General features: G+C 49.8%; 1 protein-coding gene across 7 annotated transcripts in view; it reads right to left on the reverse strand.

Annotated features, from left to right (window-relative positions):
* EXD3 (exonuclease 3'-5' domain containing 3) overlaps positions 1-21,020 on the reverse strand; it is a 256,141-nt gene that overhangs the window by 115,477 nt on the left and 119,644 nt on the right. For 6 of the 7 annotated variants that reach the window (XR_009115427.1, XR_009115428.1, XM_058037917.1 and 3 more), the window contains 9 exons: positions 20,190-20,356; positions 18,568-18,706; positions 18,015-18,228; positions 16,955-17,064; positions 15,650-15,845; positions 14,413-14,579; positions 11,993-12,163; positions 4,430-4,483; positions 2,305-2,436 (listed from right to left, as the gene is read on the reverse strand). Coding sequence is in view for 5 of the 7 variants with exons in the window: in XM_058037917.1 (XP_057893900.1) it covers positions 2,305-2,436; positions 4,430-4,483; positions 11,993-12,163; positions 14,413-14,579; positions 15,650-15,845; positions 16,955-17,064; positions 18,015-18,228; positions 18,568-18,706; positions 20,190-20,356 (1,350 nt within the window). In the remaining 2 variants the exon portion in view is untranslated. Of the gene's footprint in view, positions 1-1,950; positions 2,181-2,304; positions 2,437-4,429; positions 4,484-11,992; positions 12,164-14,412; positions 14,580-15,649; positions 15,846-16,954; positions 17,065-18,014; positions 18,229-18,567; positions 18,707-20,189; positions 20,357-21,020 lie in introns of those variants that run through there. The other variant, XM_058037918.1, reaches the window with a different exon arrangement.

Here is a 21,020-nt window from a genome sequence, read left to right on the forward strand (position 1 = left end):
ACCCAGGAGACAAAACAAGCCCCTGCTCCATGAGACAGAGGGAGCAGGCAGGATGCCACATTGCTTCCTGTGACACAGCCAGGGCTGATGGCACAGATAACCCATCCCTGCTGGTAGGTCAGGCCCAGCTCCGTGCAGGAGAGGGAGGAGAGGGGCCCAGCTCATGGGTCAGTACTGCCCATCCTCCTGCCTAGCCCAGACCCAGCTGCACTTGGCTCTTTCTGGAGCTCTGCTTGTGTGCCCACCATGCTCCCCCACTGTAGGGGCAGCCAAAACTCTGTCACCACTCTGTCACCCCTCAGCAAAGAGCTCTGCAAGGAGGAGCAGAGCTCAGAGCAGTCTGGGAGCCACAAGGTCTGTGACCCAGCACCGGAGCAGCACAGACAGGCTGGCAAGCACAGCTCAGCAGTTTCAGGATCCCACCTCCATCCTAATTAAGCCCAATTAGGTTTACAAAGAATGAGGATGTTTTAGGAAGGACGTATAAAAGAACTACTGAGGTCTCTGTAGGCCATGTAGGCCCAGAGGACCCTCCTGAAGGCAGAAATTGCCTCTGTTGATGTGGGCTGTCAGTTTTCCAGAGTGCTGGAGGATGATCCTGCTGCCTGTGCAGCCCACGGCTCCCTTTGCACACAACCCCAGGAAGTGCAGCTGGGAGAGCTGGGATTCTCCTCCAGAGGATCAGCAGCACATCAGCCAAACCTGTGCTGTCTGCAGACACAGCTGAGCAAAATCCGCTCCAAAATGCCCAGGCCTTAAATGAAGGTAAATGTGATTCAGAACAGGGAGAGGTTGGACAAATCAGCATCTTCCCATGCTGAGGGGTATAAAACATGCAGCTGTTCCACCACCACAATTTACAGGGAAGGCATTTCTCCTGGAAGTAAGAGAACACTTAGTATATATTCCTAGCCAGATTGATTACCCCTATTTATATTGTAAACTAAGACAGCATGTACTAAACCCATAGAGTTAACCAGTTCCAGACCCCAGATCCTGGGTGAGGGGTCAGTTTTCCATTGTCTGCTGCACAGTCTCGTGCATTTATTAGAGAGCACTGAGTTTCCTGCAGCATGGTTTTATGTGTGTATGTGTGTGTGCTTATTTTTGTGGTATTTCAACAACCATCAGGAGGAACACTGCTATTTTATGGGATGTCAAGGAACTGGAGAATCCATGAGGTTTTTTAAAGGTTTGTTTAAAACAGCCAAGAAGCCAGCGTGCCACTTTAAATATATGTATGTATAACAACTGCAATCTGTTCTGGGACAATAAAACCACAGGACTGAAGGCAGTATCCCATAGCTGAATATATCCATTTATCCTGCAGTAAGATGAACCCCTGTTCTGTGGATCTGACCTGCAGGGAGTTTCGTCAGTCTCCTCTCACAGCCAACCTGCCCAGCTGGACAACTCTTATTTGCTTTCTAAGTTACAGATCCAGTTTCAACATCTGACAGCAGATATAAACAGAGGTTCAGGACACGCTCTCTGGTGTGTCTGCTCCTACACTACTTGTGCAATTCCACTGGGCCAGGAGACCCCAGATCTCCACCATGAGGCACTGAGCCAGACTCACTGGCTTGTTTATCCCTAAGAAAAAGCTAATTTTCTAACTAACTTGCTTCTTTTTCTCTCTATAGACACTGATAAGGTGAGAGATGTTGAAGTTCCCTGTTGGTTTTATAATGCAGTTTGGGAAGGGATAGGTTTCAGCGTGTTGCTGTAACAAATACAATAGTGAAATTGGAAGAGATGGTGATTTGAACTAACACAATTAAAATTTATTCTTAACAGCAATCCACAGATATCCTGTGCCAAACACAATCTGGAGCCATCAACTAGCATGGACATGAATTAACCTAATAACTTCTGGAAAAAAAAAAGAAGTACTATGAAAAAATCCTCCTATTAAAGTAATTAAGTGTTAACAGAATCACAGAGCCATAATTAAACATGGTTTATAATTAAAACAGCATGTGTCCTAGACAGAGAACACAGCAACAAAGAAAGTCCAACCATGACAGTTGATGCCAAAACACAGGCCAAGTAGCAAAAATCAGAAAAACAGGCGAGTTTCTAGCAAAGCTGCAGATGCAGAGCCTCTGATCCTCTGACTGAGCCCTCAGCACCGTGACGGATGTGACTGCACTCAGAACTCCTCACGGCTTTGCCAGGTGCTGCCAAAGTTCAAGCAGAACTCTTGGGAACCAAGAAGACACCGAGTGCAAGGCCCAGGACACCGAGGCAGCGCAGGGAGTGGTGGGCGAGCGGGAGCCGGGGCTGGAGCCAGCCTCGTCCTACCTGGCAGCGGCTGAAGATGTCACCCAGGGACACCTGCACGTTGAAGTGCTTCAGCACCTGCAGCGCCTGGTCCTTCGCCTTCTGGGAGCAGTTCACAGAGAAACACCTTCCTTCTCCCACCTGGGAGCGCAGCTGCAAACCAGAGACACCAGTGAGACCGAGCATAGGGCACCTGGGGCTGTTCTGATGCTCTTGGCTTGGTTTGAATGCTGAATAATGCTTAGAGTTAGTGTGTGTCTACAGTCTGAATTCTGGTCTGAGCACCACGATTGGTAACCTAACAGCCACTGCTGCAAGAGGTCTGACTCCTGAAGCATTGTGTGATTTTATGTGTATGAAACATGATTTAGGCTGGAGAAAGGAAGGCTCAGGGGGACCTGCTCACTCTCTACAACTCCCTGACAGGAAGGTCCAGCCAGGGAGGATTGGCCTCTTCTCCCAGCTAACAAGTGGCAGAACAAGAGGAAATGGCCTCAAGATGCTCTAAGGGAGGTTTAGATTGGAATTTCAGGGAACATTTCCTCACAGAAAGGTGGTCAGGCATTGGAAGGAGTTGTCCAGGGAGGTGTTGGAGTCATCTTTGGAAGAGTTCAAGAGTCATCTGGATGTGGCACTTGGAGACATGGTTTAGTGGGGACCACAGTGGTAATGCTGGGTTAACAGCTGGACTTGATCATCCCAAAGGTCTTTTCCAACCTTAACAATTCCATTATTCTATTCTATAAAATATACCCAAGTCCTGTCAACTCACATTTTGGTGAGGTGGTCTGACAGGGGCAGCAAAAGGAACCTGACCTCAATCCCAGTTTTCTGAGGAAACTTGGCCAGATTCCACAGAGTGTGCCAAAGCGCAGTGATGGAAACAATGCCCAGTGACCACTTCAACCCCTCTGATTCACACAAACGTTTCACCTGGAGTTCCCTGGTGGCCAAGAAATGTGAAGGGGTTGATGTGGACAGTCCCTCAATGTTTGTTCCACAGTCTGTAGAGAAGTGCATCTGTGAATGAGCACTGGGAAGTCCCAGACACATCTTATGACCATACTAAGGACTCACAGGAATGGGATCAGCTACACACCAGCAAAGGAGCCTGGCAGAGCCATCCCATCCTTGTGGAGGGCATCCAAAGGCAAGGGAACCAAGGGAACCAGAGTATTTCCCAGGAGAATTGTACCCTGGAAGCAGTTATTTTCCTTTTGCAATTCCTACACTGTACTTTGAAATTAGAGCTCTGCCAAACAAGAGGACGCTGGATTCCTTATTCCACCAGCTGTAGGCTGATGGAACCTGCAGGGTGGCTGCACCTGCCTCATGGCCTCTCATTATGGGGAGGAGTTTTATTCCACACTCTGATTTTCCACAAGAAATCAGCAACCGAGATTTTATGCTGACAGTTTGTGACAAAGAAGTCCTGCACCCTGGCTCATGTGAACAGAACTCTGGCTCATGCAGAACATTTTCACTCTTCCAAATGGATTTTTAGGCACTAAAAAATTGCAAAGGACCTGCAACAGGACATCACAGCTCTCCAAGCATTGATTTGGCAGGCTCAGCACTGCATTCTGAAGCATGTCTGTGAACAGCTCTGAACAGCTGGTGCTGAGGGCAAGGTTGGCCTTTGCTTTGCCTTTTCTGTATAGCAACACAAAACCTCTCCAGCTTCCACCAGACCCATGCTTGGGGCCTTCCAATCTCCCCCTTCCAAGCCTGAGGAAATGTCCCTGAGGGCTGAAACTCTCTCAGTGTGGAGCCAGCCAGCAAGCAAGAATCTCTGGGATAAAAAGCACAGAAACTGAGCTGCCTTTCACCTGCCAGTGAGGCCAGACAGAAACACACTGCTCTGGATTGTTTGGCTTGACTTCCACCCCCACCCCCAATGGAGAGCAATTGCTCTCCCCACCAGTACAGGACTGAATATAAGTATCAAAAAACATTTTGCCCCAAGCCTTGGTGGTTGAGAACAGCAAACCTCTGAAGACCCTAAATGTAGCTTTTAGTGGAGAAAACATGAAAAATCCAAGCCAGCTGTTGCATTCACATCTGACTTTTCCTCTTGTCTCCCCTGCACACCCCAGACCATGCAATGATCAGTGCCAGAAACACGCCAGCAGCTTGGAACACTCACAGTCTGATACGGGAGTCCAGAGGTCAAAATGACTCTTCCTTCCTGTCGGGCAATCTGGAAAAAACAGTAAAAATCCAAATGAGTAGGGGCTGAAGTTACACTGAGTTCAGGCTTTACTTGCAGTCACAGAAGAGAGGAGGTGAACTGTAGATATCGAGTGTTTCTCTCACTGTCAGTCCACACCTGGCCAAGAGTTCCTGACAGCAACAGCAGCTCCAAGTATGGCTCACCCCTTGTCCCCTCCCTGCCAATCCCTGCCTCATCTCCCATGTGGTGGAACAAGCTGCTGGTGCATCTGTACCACCCCAGGGAACCATTCCACCTTGAAATAATTCTATACAAAAGCAATCTTTTAATTTTTCCCTTAACTCAGATTATTTCTATTTCCCCAGTCTGAGTCACAAAGAAGGAAACAGTTCTACTGCACAGGGGGAAAAGGAAAAAAAACCTAAGCAGGTAATTCTAGGAAAAAAATGTACCATGAAATGTGTCTGCAAACTTCATACCTTTAACAAAACTGCTCCTTAGAGAAGGAGGGTGTTATTGTCCTGGCAACCCAACACACAGGAATTCTGCACCTTTCCAGGCTGCAGGAAACATCTCCCGAAGAGTTTATCACCTCCCGACTTGGAATCCTGGGCTTTTGTCAGAGTCCTTCAAGTGGAAGGTGTGTGCTGAGTTCCCAGGGAGCCAGCGGTGCCCTGCTGCCCTTCCCCGGGCTCGGGGACACGCACAGGGGGCGCTGCCAGGGGGAGGCACTGCCAGGGGGAGGCACCGACTCTGGAGCTGCAGGGGTGACGTGTGACTGACCCTCCTCACACGACTGAATGACGCCCCTCCCTGCCACCCCTCACCCTCCCGCAGGAGGGACAGACCCACGGCTGCAGCAATAGGAGGATTCACAAGGATTCCCATGTGAACCAGGACTCAGCAATGATCCTGCTGACAAGAGATCAGTGCTTTGAAGTAGGCACAAGGTTATTTCTCTTCTCTGGCTTGGATTCTGTTAGAAGCCCTCATGTTTTTCACTGACTCCAGATGTGTGTCATGGAGGTCTCTCATCTGGTTAAGAGTGCAGCAGCTCTGTCTGGATCTCTCTCTACCCTTGGCAGGAAGACACATTTGGGATCAGAGTCCTGCTGCACTTCCCAGAGAGACACCAGCGAGCACAGCCAAGGAACACCAGACAAACCAAGCACAACTTTTAAGCTCTGTCTTGGGTAGTCATTCTCTTAAGACTCACTGAAACTATGGCAACAGGAAACAAGGGGGAGAAGGCTCTGAAGGCCCTGTGCAGGCAGTTAAACAACCTGTTTTTCCCCTTTTTTCCTCTTCCTGAGCTTTCAGGTATCTGCTTCCCTCCTTTAGTTGTGAAGTCACTCTTTGGCTGAAAATTCTGCACTGAGAAAGTTATTGGCAACAACTTCTAAAACATCTTTCTACAGGCAAAATTACTGGATTTCTTTCAAAATCAACCCTCTCTCGCTCAATAAAGGAAAAAAACCTCTAAGAACAGGAGCCTTGAAGGGGCAGCACAGACACCCCACGCAGTCCTGCTGCTGAGCAGCCACCACAGCACCCTAGGGGCATGGTAGTGAGGGAGGTCTGGTAAGGCAACAGCAAAAGGTTACCACAGGGATTTGCCAGGGAAAAGGGATGTGAAATTCCTCCAGACCCATGTTTGCTTCAGGGTAAGTCTGAGGATTTCACAGCTGGAACACTCCACTCTGACTTTCTGCATCCAGGGTTAATTAGTCCAAGCTTGATAAATCCCCTTATCTAAATGGCTCTGCAGAGACAGGCAAAGAACATCAAATAAAAAGGAGAAAAGCAATAACTCTTCCAACATGTTTTTCTGCCTCTGGAACAACGACTGGGAGAAGCACACAGAGCCAGAAAAGCCATGTGATAGCACACATCTGACTGAGACCACAGAGGGTATGTGCTGGAGAAAAGGGCACAATTCCTTCTTTTTCTGCAAAAGCAACAAGGGAAGGCAGCACTGGGACCATGGGGGGGATGTGTGGTCAGGGATGCAAATGAGAGGAAAAGAACACCCAGGGCAGCATTTTGGCATTGGTGTCAGGGACCTGTGCTCTAGCCCAAGTGCTTCAGAGAGGGCATTGGCCTCAGTTTCACAATCTATTACAAAGATAATATCAACTTCCTCTGGAAAAGGCTCAGGCCTTCTGGATAGAAAGCACTCCCTAATCTGTTGGTATTACTGATTATCCCTTAACGTGTCTGTCTGTTCAGCCAACTTGCATCCTGCAGAAATGAATGAACCCACACGAATTACTGTCAGAGAGACCTGCAAGGGCAATGACTGAGGAGAGAGGGCAGAGAGAGACCCTTTGTTTCCAAGCCAGCACCAGCAGCAGGATGATTCGTGACAATCTAAAGCGTCCTGAACCAAGGCCAAAGGAGGTTCCAAAAAACAGCAACACAAGGCTGTGCATTTGTAAGTTAAACTTTGCCAAGTCTGTGCAAGACACATGTTGGGCAATGCCACATGTCCTTGGAGAGCCAAACTGCAGCACAGGAAAAGCTGTGTTCCCCTTGCAGTGATCCTGAGCCTGAGCCAGCAAGGCCCTGCTTCAGACCAAGGGAGAGGACAGAAAGTGTCTGCCCCAGGATATGTGCTGGGAAAACACCCAGACAAGGATCTGCTAGAGAAGGAGATCACAAAACCCAGTCCAAACCCAGAGGCCCTCCCTGTAATCCCAGGCCCTTTTAAAAGAGACAGTAAACCAAGAGCTTAACAGCTCTGAGCACACTCAGTCCAGCTCTCCCAGTATTGCAACCCTAATCTTCTCTTCAGCATTCCTGAAAAGTATAAATTGCACAGAGTTATCATATGGTTTTGTAACGTGGCCTTAAATGTCACACCAAAACCATCCACCCAGTTTTCTCTGTGCAGATCCATTTGTATCAAGGTCTCCAATGAAAGACCTTCTCCTCCTGCTGACCCAACATCAAAAGCCAAGTCTCGATCTTAAAAGCAACACAGCTCTTCATCTGCCCTCTCTGAATTTAGCTTCCCACCAGACTAAAAAGACCAGCAAACCTGGAGAATGTCACCTACATCAAAAATATGGAAAAAGCCAGTCAAAGCTGAGACAAGATCCAAGATTAGATTCCCCCATTAGGTGAAGATCTGCTCACTGCAGGATTAAAATCCCTTTTGTGTCACCTGGCTCCAAATTAGTCTAGGGCAATTTAGATCTGGGTGCACAATGCTCTATCTGGCTCCTGAGATCCATCCAGCCTGGCCCTTCACTGCAACTTGCTGGTTCACCTGGAGCTTTGGAGGGTAGGTGTAACCTTGCAAGGAACCTTCCACAGCACAGGAGCCTCAGGAAGCCAGTTTTACCTGCCTTCTGGTTATTAGCATACTTCAAAAGATACCAGGTTTGCCTTAGCATCAGATTATCCTTAGAGATGAGGATGATTTTGAAGACCAAGAGCAAAGTCCATTCAAAAAATAAAGTAAACCAACCCAGAACACAACTGGAGCAGCTTTGAGATTCCACTGAGTCTCTTATTAGAAACCTAAGAGACTATGAACATTTTCTTAAAACCTTTTGCTCTGCCCCCAAGGTACAACATTGCAGAAGCTACTGTAGTCACTCAGGCTGCTGGATGATCCTGTAAGGTTGGTGTGAGAAGGATCCCACTGCTTTGCCTGATTCTCCAAAATTGCAGAGAAAACAGGAGCATCCACTTTTCCATCTCCTTCCAATTATCTGGAAAACCCAAAAGATGGGTTTAAGATTCTCTGCAAAGAGAAGTTTGGAGAAGACAAGATGGAATCATAGAATAGTTTGGTTTAGAAGGGATCTTGAAAAGGTCATCTTGTCCCAGCTGCTCTGAAGTGAGCAGGGACATCTTCATTTGGGTCAGGCTGCTCAGAGCCTCCATCCAACCTGACCAGGAATTTTCCAGGCATGGGGCATGAAGGACCTGGGTAGGAACACAACAGGCACAGGGCATAATTTTAAGTAAATAAACTTGTATTAATTGCAAATAACACATTGCTTGTAAGAGTAAGTGCAAAGGCAAAGGGTAGATCACCCAAAACTGGCACCTGCACACTCAGAACCTGCTGCATCCCAGAGATGGAATCTCTACATTCTTTACCCCATGGATTGCCTGGAGCTGGAGGCAGAGTCCCTGGGGAGGAATGCTGGATGCACACAGCCCTTTGTCAGAAGCCACACAGCAGAGAGCCAGGCTGGGGCCAGCCTGGGCCACTGTGAAGCCCTGCAAAGGCCCTGCCCGAGGGCAGTGGGCAGTGCTGCCATCCAGGACTGCTGGGGACAGCACATGGTGGGTCCCACCAGCTCTCAGTGCACAGGCTGCAAGAATTCTCAGCTAAAGGAGCTCGTCCAGCACATCTGGAACTAATTCCAGCCCCAGCTGCAGACCTGCTGTGCCATACAGGTGTGTGCAGGAGCTAGAGCAGGTAGGACAGCAGGGTAATATGGGAAAAACAGCACGGCCACCCCACTGAGTGAGAGGGCTTCATAAAACCACCCCCACTGCATCTGTAAGGACAGCCTGTGAGTTCTTTGCCTTTCACATGAGGATAGATTAAACCAGAGACATTTTCAGTATGAATTTCTACTGTTTTTCCATTTTTAAAGATTTTCTGTATCTGCACTTATGACAGGCAACTTTAATCAGTCACTTCTCCGGCCAAGTCCTAATTAAATGGCATCATTAAATCAGAGACTGCAAGCTGGTAGCATCTCACAGCACATAAACAGAACCACAGAATCACAGAATCATTAAGGCTGGGAAAGACCTCCCAGGTCATCAAGTCCAACCACAAACCCAGTACTGCCAACTCCACCACTAACTCTGGTCAGTCAGAGGGGATCCAGTGGATCGTGGTGCCAGAGGCCCTGCTCTCACACCTCTCCAGATCTGGCATGACAAACTCACCATGACAAGTCCAAGATAAAATATTTAGTCAATAACAGCAACACAACACAAAGCATAACACAGGACAAGGGTTTCACATCCATGGGAATGGGGGTTCCCTAACCATTTCCTGTACCATGTGCTAGCCTAAACAAAACAAAAAACAAACAAGCAAACAAACAAAAAGTATAAATCCATAACTACCCAAGTACAGCTGAAGAAGTTCTCAGGTTTTTAAGCTTGATCCCAAATAACAGAGGGTGAAGGACCAGACCCATTTGCCCACCAATACTTCAAGCCACTTTAACAAAGAAAAGGAATGAGAACAATAAGGAGCAAATGCCAGGTGCTGCAGGAGTTCTTGGCACAAGGAGAAGTGTAGTATGACTGATAAATAATTTGAGTGAAAAGACTTTAATAAAGAGCAAACACTAATGCTGTACACTCTTAGGTGTCCCTAGTGACACCAGTTTGAGACTGTGCTGGGACAACACCCAAACCATCTGTCTTGTACTCAGTGACCAGGATCCAAACCCTCTGCTGGCCTTTGCAATAACATTCCCAAGTTTTTGGGCGTAGGGTGGTCAACATTCAACTTTGATTCAATCAGGACCAGCCAGATATCAAACAGGGTAGGAGGAGTCTATTTTTATCTTTGATTATCCAAGCCCAGATCAAAGGCTCTGCAATACAGTAACACTCCAAGGGCTTTTGATAGTGAAAGGATGTTTGTCCAGTCACCATAGAGAAAGCAATGTCAAACATCCTGTCCATGGCACGATAAGGGATGGGGATGAGAAGTGGAGATGGAGCTCTGGGGGGAGGCACTGAGAACTGGTTTGTTTAAATAACTTGTGCAAGTTTGGCAGGGAGGAGATATTAATTATTTCTGCAGAAGTTAGAGCCTGCCCCGGATTCTGGCCAAGCAGACATCTGAAGAGGAAACATCCTGCACACCAGGCTGGGTGATCCATGCACATTTGATAGCACACACTGTGTGGCCTGGATATCTCTCTTGACTCCCTCGAAGGCAGGGAGGTCCTCTGGGAGACATGGACAAATAAGAAAGCTGGGCAATCACCAACCAGATCAAGTTCAACAAGGGAAAGTGACAGATTCTGCACCTGGGATGGAGCAACCCTGGATATACAAACAGACTGGGGAATGAGATGCTGGAGAAGAGCGTCACAGGAAGGAACCTGGGGGTCCTGGTTGACAGAAAGTTGAATGTGAGTCAGCAGAGCCCTGGAGTCAGGAGGGACATTTGTGTCCGGGGGGCATCATGTGGTGGTCAAGGGAGGGGATTGTCCCACTCTGCTCTGGGCTGGGGTGGCCTCACCTTGAGCCCTGATGGCAGTTTTGGGCACCACAAAGTAAGAAAGACATTAGGCCATTAGAGAGTTTCCAAAGGAGGGCAGCGAAGATGGTGAAGGCCCTTGAGGGGAAGCTGTAGGAGAAGTGGCTGAGACTTGGTCTGTTCAGCCTGGAGGAGACTGAGGGGAGACCTCATTGCAGCTACAAGTTCCTGGTGAGGGGAAAGGGAGGGGCAGACACTGATCTCTGCTCCCTGCGACCAGGGACAGAACCTGAGAGAATGGCATGAAGTTGTGTCAGGGGGGAGTTGGGCTGGAGCTCAGGGCAAGGCTCTGCCCCCAGAGGGTGCTGGCACTGCCCAGGCTGCCCAGGGAATGGGCACGGCCCCGAGGCTGCCAGAGCTCCAGGAGCCTTTGGGCAGCGCTGCCAGGGGTGCCCAGGCTGGGGCTGCTGGGGGGGCTGGGCAGGGACAGGGGCTGTTCTCAATGATCCCTGTGGGTCCTTTCCAGCTCAGGGGATTCTGTGATTCTGTGATCTGCACTCCTGGGATGGCAGAAATGTGTCTGAAATGAAGCAGCATTTGTCTCTCATCCAGTAGGCAGAGGGGCAGTTATTATGGGAGCCCAGAGCAAAACTCATGGTCCCCTCTTCCTTTCCCAAACACCACTGCAAGTTGTGGCTCATCACCTTTGAGTCACCTCACAAGGCCAGCCAGGATGTTACATGGCCATTGATTAAGGACATTCTCCCTTCTGTATTGAACAGCCATCTTTGGATTATGGGTCTGCCCAACTGAACTGCACACAAGGCAGACAAGTACCTTCCCTGTAAGCCCAAACTGGAGTGCACTAGAAACCTAAGTGAATGTTGGCTCCTTTCACTGACTTTTGTCTTGTTGCAAGCACACACATGACTTGGTCACGTCTTTGGGGTTGGAGATGATCGTTAAGGCCCCTTCAAAGCCAAAGCAAACCATTCTGTGATTCTATGATCTTTACCCTCCCCTTGTGTTCTTCTCATGACTTGAGCTGCCCCAGCTGCCAATGACACAGACAGACACACGTAAGAGTGAGACACACGTAAGAGTAAGATCATAGCAGTCTCTGCTCCCCTCCTCTCTCCTGGAAGTGGAGAACCAAGGCTGCACACCACTGCAGGGACCAGCTGATTCCAGCTGCCAGTGCTCAGGGTGACCCAAAGAGCTGGAAATCAGCACAGGGATGGAAGGAGGGACCCATGGGACAGCTCCTGCAGCCTGAGCACCAGTGCAGCTTCCCAGTGAGCCCCATCATGTCCCCATAGACATGGGAGCTGTGAACTCACCTCAGCAGCTTTCCTGTGGTCATCCTCATTGTCCAGCAGCCGCACATCCACGCCCAGGCAACGCAGGTAGCGCCCCAGGCCCTGCAGCATGTTGTCACAGACCACACTGAACTCCTGGGGGGAGACAGGGGCAGGGGGGCATGAGGGCTCCGTTCTGGATCCTTGGAATTCCTAGAGAAAGGCAGGACATCCATAAGGAGCAGAAATCTGATTCCCAGTACATTTGTGTTTTTACTCCCTGCTTTAGTTCACCCACCATGGCACATCCAACTGCCTCCTTCCACCTGTGTCACCACCTCCCCATGCTCTGCAGCACCTCTAGATCCCCCTTCCCATCCTTTCCACATTCCACCTAGGCAGGGGGAAGAACATGATGGAGCTAATTCTGAATTCGCCATTCTCTCACTGACCAGCTGGCCACTTGATCCAGGGACCTGCAGCCTTTTCCTGGAGAAGTGCCAACCTGGCCTCCAGTGCTCTGCACAGGCATTCATCATCAAGAAATCACAGAAACATAGCCAAGGCTGTTGTTCCCCTAAATCAGTCTGCAATTAATAAACACGTGCCAAAGCTATGATTTGGGACAGACAGAGGGAGAAACAGGTAGACAAAGCAACCACGTCAACTCTGTTATCTTTGGAAGGTTAAAAATAGGCAGTGCCTGAATTCTGTTTGTTTTATTTCAAATGTCTGCTGCTGGGGGAGTTCCTGCACTTGGAGGACTTTGGCTTTGGGAGGCTCCCAGAAGTACAATAGCTAAATTCATGGAGAAGGGAAGTTATTAAGGAACTTCCAATGTCCAGCTTTTGACTCCAGGAACTTGAATCAGCTGGGATGACTGAAGGACACTGCCAGCAGCTATGCAGGGAGCCAGCACTGCAGATCAGCTCTGCAGGAGCTGGCCCCAAGCTGGGAATGCTGTGGCACACCAGGCAGCTCCACCTGGGCTCTCCATGGGAACCAGCTCAGGTCCAGGAGCAACCCTGGTGTGATGCTGCAGTTCCCAGCAGCTGGTCCCTGCAGCCAGGGCTCTGCAGCACTGGGCAGACTGGGCTGTCACCAGTTCCTGCAGGACCCTGGTCGATGCAGCTGTGACACCAGAACACGGTGACAAGGAATGGAGCTGCCTCCTGAAGCTGAGGCAGTTGGACATGCTGCCCCTGGCTGCTGCTGCTGTTCAAACAGATGTGCAGGAGCTGCAGCTGGCTCTCAGCCAGTGTTTATCCAGTGACCAGCACTGTCATACGGAGCTTTTTTCTCACATTTCATGCCAGCAGAGAGCAAAAAGCTTATAAAGGAGAACAGAGTCATTAGCCCCACTTCAGACAAGGAAACACTGGGAAGGAGAGCTTAGAGTCCTGCTGGCTGCAGTCAGGACAAGTCTGCTTTTTTTGCCAGCCCAGTCCAGGTTTTACCAACTGCCTCTGGCTGATGAATCTGACTGTGCAGAGCACAGAGATGACCTGTGGGTGTCCAAGGTGACTGAAGCCTGGAGTGCTCACTTTTCCCACCTCTGCAGCAGCCACCCAGCTCTGCTATAACACACAACATTCCCATAAATGCAATGCCCAGGGAGCAGCTCCGTGTTCTCCTGCCTGCTGAAGGCCAAGGGATGCTGCACATTTTCACACAGGTGGACACAGTCAGCAGCATCTCAGCCCAGCCACGGAAAGGGGCACTGACTTCAGGAGCTCCACACACACCTGGGGCTCCTCAGGATACACAGATACACACGGTGGGTCTTCTCAGGCAATAACAAAATGGGATTTGTGCCAGGGTTTCCAAAGGTGTACAAACCACTGAATGGTTCCATTTAAAATGTAAAATGTTATTCCTGAGAGGCACCAGTCACATTTCAAGATACTTAAGCAGAGTTGCACAGCTCTGGTGAAGTATTAAGGCTCTGCCACAGGACAAATTCTGGGAGAGGCCTCTCATGGAATGTGGTGGTGGGCAGGGAGGCAGAGACAAGCCTTCAGCAGAAAGGCATTTTTGATGGATCATTTGCTTTTAACTTTGCAGACTTCTACTCCAGACACAATAAAGGAGATATTCCCAATGCGAAAGCAAGGTGTGGAAGCTCAGTAAAAAGGAAAAGTAAGGAAGTAAGAGTTTTGAAACCTTGGCCACAGAATCCAAACCCAATGTGGAAGGAGCATTTCCACGAGCAAGGCTCACTGGGCTTAGCACAAAGATCTGCACCCACACTGTGCAAAGAAAGTGAACCTCAAAGAGCAGGGAAAGCTAGGCCCAGCCAGGCCAAGGAGAGAGCAGAGTGTCCTGGAGGGAGGGGTAAGGAGGATGTTTGCTGCAAGAGTCCTGAGAACAGCCGTGCCCAGGGAATGGTGTGACTGAGAGGAGCAGCGTGTGATTTGCAGGGGTCTTGAGCAACAAGCAGCTCTTTGAAGATGTTTACAAACCTGTCCAGAAGGTGATGGTGCTTCTTGTTTATTCAGCTGCTTCTTTGCCCTGGGTTTTTTGCTCTGTTTTCCCACCAGACTCTCTGTCAGGTCTGAACCCAGACCAAAGCTCTCGGGGTCCTTGCAGAGCCTCTCATAGATCTCCAGCAAGCAGTAGGCATCTGAGGCTGCAGGGAAGAGAATGTGAGCCTCAGCTCATAAGAGGCTCATTCAAAAGTAAACCAGAGGCTTTCCTAAGGCAAGGAAGAGCCCCCACCTTTGTAAAAGCCACTGTGAACAACTGTGAAGCTGCAACTCCCTCAGGTCATACCCTCAAGCTCCAGGACTGACTCACTGAGCATCACAGCTGGACCCACAGTCACAGAGAGTCAAGGCAACAGCTCCTAAAGACAGGCTCTGCCATCTCCACTCTAACCCAGTAACCCAGTGTAAACTGCAGTGTAGCTCTTCCAACCACCACCAGGTAGCTCCAGCCAGCCCCCATTCCTCACCACTGTCCCCAAGCCTGCCCACAGCTCCTTATCACTCCTCTTGACAGGAAGGGAGCTTCCCCAGGAGATGCAATATCTGAGCAGGTACTGCCTGAGCTGTTTGCAATCACCTGCCCACACTCAGTGCCCTGTGCTGCTGCTCCCTGCAAGGGCAACAGGAGAACTCTCCCAGCCAGTCTGACAAGTCCCAGTGATTAACTTTTGTGAGAACTGTGTCAGCTTCAAGGATAGTCGAATTTAACAAAGGGCTGGTTTGCATCAGCAGACTGTCCTTTGATGCACCAGGAAAAGATTCAGACCCAGACTTCTGACTCTGGGGTAATCAGCAATAAATTCTATGGGTCCCTCCATAGCCCTGAGTCTGTGCTGCAGTTTCTGACACATCTGCCCATTTCAAACAAGCACCTCACTGTGACAAATGAACACGGCATTTGTTTCCCAGGAAGGCAGTGAAATGAGGCAGAAGGAAGTGGACTTTCCTCCTTACAGTTATTGAGAGGAGTTTCCACTGAGGTGATGCTTCATCAGACAAAATCTGCAAAGCACAGGAATTCCTTCCTCAGGGAAATAATGAATCACTGGACAGTTTAAACTTCAACCATTAAAGTCATGTCCTCAAAAGGACAAACAAAACATGTGCTGACTCCTTTGAACAGGAACTAATCTGCACAGCCATTTTCTTCCTCTGCTACTTAAAGACTTTCCTGGGGACAGAGCAGCCAAGCACAGCCTGGCCTGGGCCACACCTGCATAGAGGATCTGCTCCTCCCGGAGTGGCCTCTTCTCCCAGTTTGACAGCTGCTCTGTTTTATCCAGAGGCTTCCCCAGCACGTGCTGCACCAGCAGGCTCAGTCCCCTCTCCGGCTGCCTGACCCCTCTCTCCTCGTGGCTGCGCTCCGGGGACAGTCCATCGACCTTCCGGCCGTCCTTCCCCCACTGCAGCTGATGGAAACACAAAGATACAAACCACCTGGTTAGGAAGCAGCTCCCAAACACCTCCTGCTCCAGCTGCTGGGGCCAGGCACAGCCCTATGACATCCCTCTCGTGCCTGGCATATTGAACCCCAGCCCTCAGACAAGGGCTGGGATGGCCCAAGATAAACGCGGCATTGGGTTATTTCTTTAACAAACATGCTTGCTGGGGAGAAATGTCTGCCACAGCCAAGGAAGGGGGAAAAGGGCATTCTTGTACAGCCCTGCACCAGAGGCTCCTTAGGGGTCTGCAGGGTGCTCACCATGCTGGGGGCTGCTGGGCATCCACGCAATAAAGGACCAGCAGGGGCAGTTCAGCACCTTTCTCCTCCTAGTCCCAGTGGGAAAAGCATTCCTGTGACACCCTGGGCAGCAGCCCTCTCTGCAGCTGCCATTTCCCAGCTTAAACTGAGGCAATGGCTGCTGGCAGCTATGTCAGCCATGCAGCACTTCCCAGGTTAAGCTATCAATCCCAAAGATCTGCTTCACCTCAACCCACAGCCTCAAAAACACTTTTACGTTTTACCCATTAAAATGGTTGTACTGAACATTTTGTGGACTGCTGAAAGCTCCTGTGCAAATTTGTGTGCGAATTCAGGGACAGCTGTGCTTCAGCTGACCAGAAATTCCTGTGCTGAACCCACCAGCAGCCCTCCTAGGAACATCAGAGTTCTGTACAAATCATTAACTCCACCATATCTGCTTCAATAATTCATGGCCTTGGAGTAGCAGAATTTCTACAAGAACTTCCTCTTCCTAAGTATAACTTGTGCTGAGAAACCTTGTCCTGGCTGAAAGGAGCTCAGTCTCCAAGAGCTTTTCACAGCTTCTATAAAGGCTATGAAAAAGCTGTCAGTAACATAAGCTTTAACATTTTAGTTGATGAAAACCAAATACTTCTGTCTTCCTTTACAGAATCCCAACACCTCAAACCATCTGGAGGAAATGGTCTCTTTACTCATGCAGCCATCTCCCTGCCAATCCAGGATGCAAACAGACACTGCTGTGGATTCAGGACAGTTATCCACCAGCACATGCGGGAGACACCACTTTCCACACCTCCATGTGTTTGTCCTTACTTGTTTGTCCACTGCAAGAAGATCCACCACACCTTGCATTTGCTTCTCTGTGTCTTTCAGAGCAGAACATGTGGCTGCAAGGCTGCTGAGGTCTCCAGACATCCCATAACCTGGAGACAAAAGAAGCCCAAATCACACAGGTAGGAAAACTCAAATCACGCTTAATGCACTGCAGCTTCTTCTAGTTCAGAATCAAAATGCTGACAAAATATTTATAAGCATTGGTGGGAAGACTGTTCAAACAGGGAGCAAGATTGGGTCCTGTCTCTTCTGTTCCCAAGAGACACTCCTGCAGATCAAGGGAAAAGAGAGGTGCATGAAAAATGCTGAGTTTAAGATCAACTTACTTAAAATCTGGGAAATGTATTTATGAATTTGCCTTTGAAATCCAGGTTTAGCAGCTCCTGATAAAAGCTTCCAAAAATCATGTATGGTAGTTCAGAGATCTTTGGTGTCCAGCACAGCAACTCTGGGACAGCACATCCTGACAGCTCTGCCCCAGGATTACCTGAACCACTGAAGGCTGGGTGTCAGCTGGGGATTAGTACAGAGCTAGCACAATCCCAAGTCTGAGAGTGCAAGTTATATCAGGAATCCTGGATCTGACCTGAAATGGGGACATACAATGGCATGGACCTGTGTCAGGGCAGCTCAGGCTGAGCTCAGGGCAAGGCTCTGCCCCCAGAGGGTGCTGGCACTGCCCAGGCTGCCCAGGGAATGGGCACGGCCCCGAGGCTGCCAGAGCTCCAGGAGCCTTTGGGCAGCGCTGCCAGGGGTGCCCAGGGTGGGGCTGGGCAGGGACAGGGGCTGGGCTGGGGGATCCTGGGGGGTCCCTCCAGCTCAGGGGATTCTGTGATTCTGTGATCCTGTATTTCTATCACTCCCAGTTACACCAGTCACTGTTTCCTGGCCTGGAAGTGCCTGAACACTCAGGGCTACAAAAGCTGGTTCCATGGCAAGTGGATTTAGGGAATGACAACACCAAGAGGATCTAGGAATGACAAAGATGACAAAACAGGTGGTGTGAAGTCCCGAGGTGGGGAAGAGAGAGGGGTGTTACCTAGTTTAGTGATGGCTGCATCTGAATAGAGCATCTGGATGAAATGGGGAAGCTTCTCCTTTTCCCCCTCAGCCTCAGCTTGCTCCAGGAGCCGTGGCAGGTCCAACAGGAACACCTCATCCTTCAGTGCGAGTTGCAGGAGGGCAACACGGGGCTTCCCCACCATGCCAAAGGAAGGCTTCCACTCCATGTCCACACCAACGACCTGCCCAGCCTGCAACACAGACACTTCCTGCACCCAGAGCCTGCCTGTGCTTGAGAGGAGCCTGAAGAATCTGTCCAGGACATGAGCATTTCCTCCCCAGCACCTGCAGCTCTTTGTGCAAACTGCCACAGACACAGGGAACTCTCAAAGCACCTGTGTCACCCACAGGAACCTTCCCTGGTACAATCCCTAACACCTTCCCCAAATTAGACCAGCCTAAAGGAGCAGCTGTTCTTGGCTTGGGGAGGTAGGCAGTGGATGGCAGTGGCCACAACCAACTCTGTGTCTCAGCCTGGCATGTAGTTCCAGCTCCATGACCCTGCCAGGCCAATCCCAGCAAACACTCACCTGCAGCACCTTCTCCCAGCACCGCAGTGTCTCCTCCCATGTCTGCAGAAAGTGAATATTTTCCCGTGGAATAGGAAGCTGGTAATAGTCCTTCTTCTTACTGGCCTCATAATTATCTGCTTTTGTAACCTCTTCTACCCTGCACAGAATCAGATGCAACAGTTTGAAACCATGGAAAGCCAGAGGAAATCCTCGACTGGAACAAGAGGGTCAAGTTTTACTCCCCTTATTTTACCCTGACCCTCTCTTTCCCCATGACACTCAGCTCTTTCTCAGAGAAAAGAAACTAATCAAAGAGATCCAGCTCCCCTGGAGAGATCACACATTTCTGGTTAGTGTCTTTCCCACAGAGACTTGAAATGGTTCATTATTTGGGAAACTATTAGTAACCTTATGTTTGGGAGGCTGTGTGCCCAGTTTTGCAGCAGAGCAGCTCTCCCTGCACAAACACTCTTTCCTGTGGGTTTGTGTGCATGGGGAAGTCAATATTTGTGTAAAATATTTAATGAAGGTGTGCAGCCTCAGGTCTCCTGGAATATTCTCACCTGCAAAGCTCAGGAGCCGTGTGTGGTGTGACCAGAGACGGGTGATGTCATTTATATGCTGGTGCCACCTTGTTGTGTGCAGTGTGAACTCCCTCTGGGAACCTGTGGCTGTGTTACTCAATAGACTGGGCAGCCAGACTGTTTTATGGGGTTTCATGGCTCTGCCGACTTTATAGCAGCTACCACAGCAGGTATCATGACTGGGTGAGTAAACTGCAGTACAAAGGGGTTCATTAATCCATCCCAGCTCCTCACGCAGGGCAAGCACACCCTCACCTGCCTTTCCTCCACAGCACAGGATTCCCACAGCACAGAGGTGCAGTGATGGGTTTTATCTCTGAATGCACAGTCTGTGGCTCAGCCACATATCTGCAATCACTCCTTTGTGTTTTGAGGGCTTAGCCCTCATGGAAAAACCTCCTGGCTCCCAACTGGCAGCTGCTGTGGTTTCTGGAGGGAGGAGGAGGAGGGCAGCTCAGGCAGTGCTTTGGATCGAGGCAGGAGCATGTCCAAGACAGACAAGAGTTTCGTGTGCTCCAAAAAAGCTGAGGACCCTCTGGAGAAGTGTTTTGAGGGAGATTACATCTGTGTTATATTTCCTGAGGTGACACAGTGCTTGAACAAGTGCAGATATGCATGAGGAGAAAGAGCAGATCCACAAAACCAGGATCCCTGAACATGAACAGTTCAAGCCCATCTGTGAGACCTTCCCAAAATCATAAGCATTAAAAAGTAATAACTAGTAAAACTTTGACAGATCTGCGATCACCTCAGTAAAACAGATGAATATTTGCACTGTTGATCTGGCAGAAGAAGTGTAAGAACCCTCACCAGCATGAAGCAATCTCACAGAGCTTCTGTGTACTCAGGATGAGTTTAAAATGCCCCTTTCACAGACATTTCCAGGCTTATGACAATGAAATGCAGTGTGGGCAGGGCCACAATGGGATCCAAGTATATGGAGGAAGTCTTTGCAAACCTCTGTCCCCACGGATGCATCACAATAGACAATTTTAAGCAAATACACAGCGTTTGTATGACAAGCAATCTGCACGGTTTTCCATGGCGAGGATTTACCTGTCCTGGATGTGCAGCTTCTGAAGCTCCTCGGCCACAGCCTGGGGCAGCATGTCGGGGGGCACCCGGCAGTGCCGCGCCCACCGCGCTGCCCCGCGCGCGTCGCAGTGCCGGAGCAGCGACTGCACCAGGTGTGCCTGCAGCCACCGGTTCTCCCCAACCGTGCTCTGCAAGGGCAGCAGGGGAGAGCACACTGTCAGTGCAGCTTCCATCCTCCCCTCCCAGGAGGCACCGTCTTGTAAAAAGCTTATTCCTTATATCTAGTCTGACTCTCCCCTATTTCAGTTCAAAACCATCAGCCCGAGTTCTGTTGCAATAGGTCCTGCTAAAAACTCTGTCCTCATCTTTTTTATTGGTCCCCTTTAAGTACTGAAATGTCTCCTGAAAGCCTTCTCCGGGTGAGCACCCCCAGCTCTCCTAGCCTGTCTCCAGAGCAGAGGGACTCCAGACCCTGGAACATCTTTGGGATGGCTTTCTTAGGATAGACATTGGCTGTGTGTCCAGGGCAGATGGTGATGTGGAGTCTCCTCCGTCCTTGGAAGTGTTTGCAGGGATTGTTGTGATTGCCAGTCATCCATAGGTGACTATGGATGGGATTGCCAGTCATCCATAGGGCAGGGAGGGTACATCAGCAAAGCTTTCCTGAGTGGTGTTCAGAGCCAGGAAAAGGCTGACATCACCCTCCAGCCTCCTCCCCCCAGTGCTGTGAGATGGGGGCTCTGGGACCCCCGGCACCAGGCACAGCCACGGGTCAGTCCAGGCTGGCAGCGGTGTCACCCTGCACTGGAATTCAGCTGGATGAAATGCGCTGTGCGAGTCCCACATCCAGCT

Source organism: Melospiza georgiana, chromosome 20 (assembly GCF_028018845.1).
Source record: "Melospiza georgiana isolate bMelGeo1 chromosome 20, bMelGeo1.pri, whole genome shotgun sequence".
In the NCBI taxonomy this organism is placed as follows: Eukaryota; Metazoa; Chordata; class Aves; order Passeriformes; family Passerellidae; genus Melospiza; species Melospiza georgiana.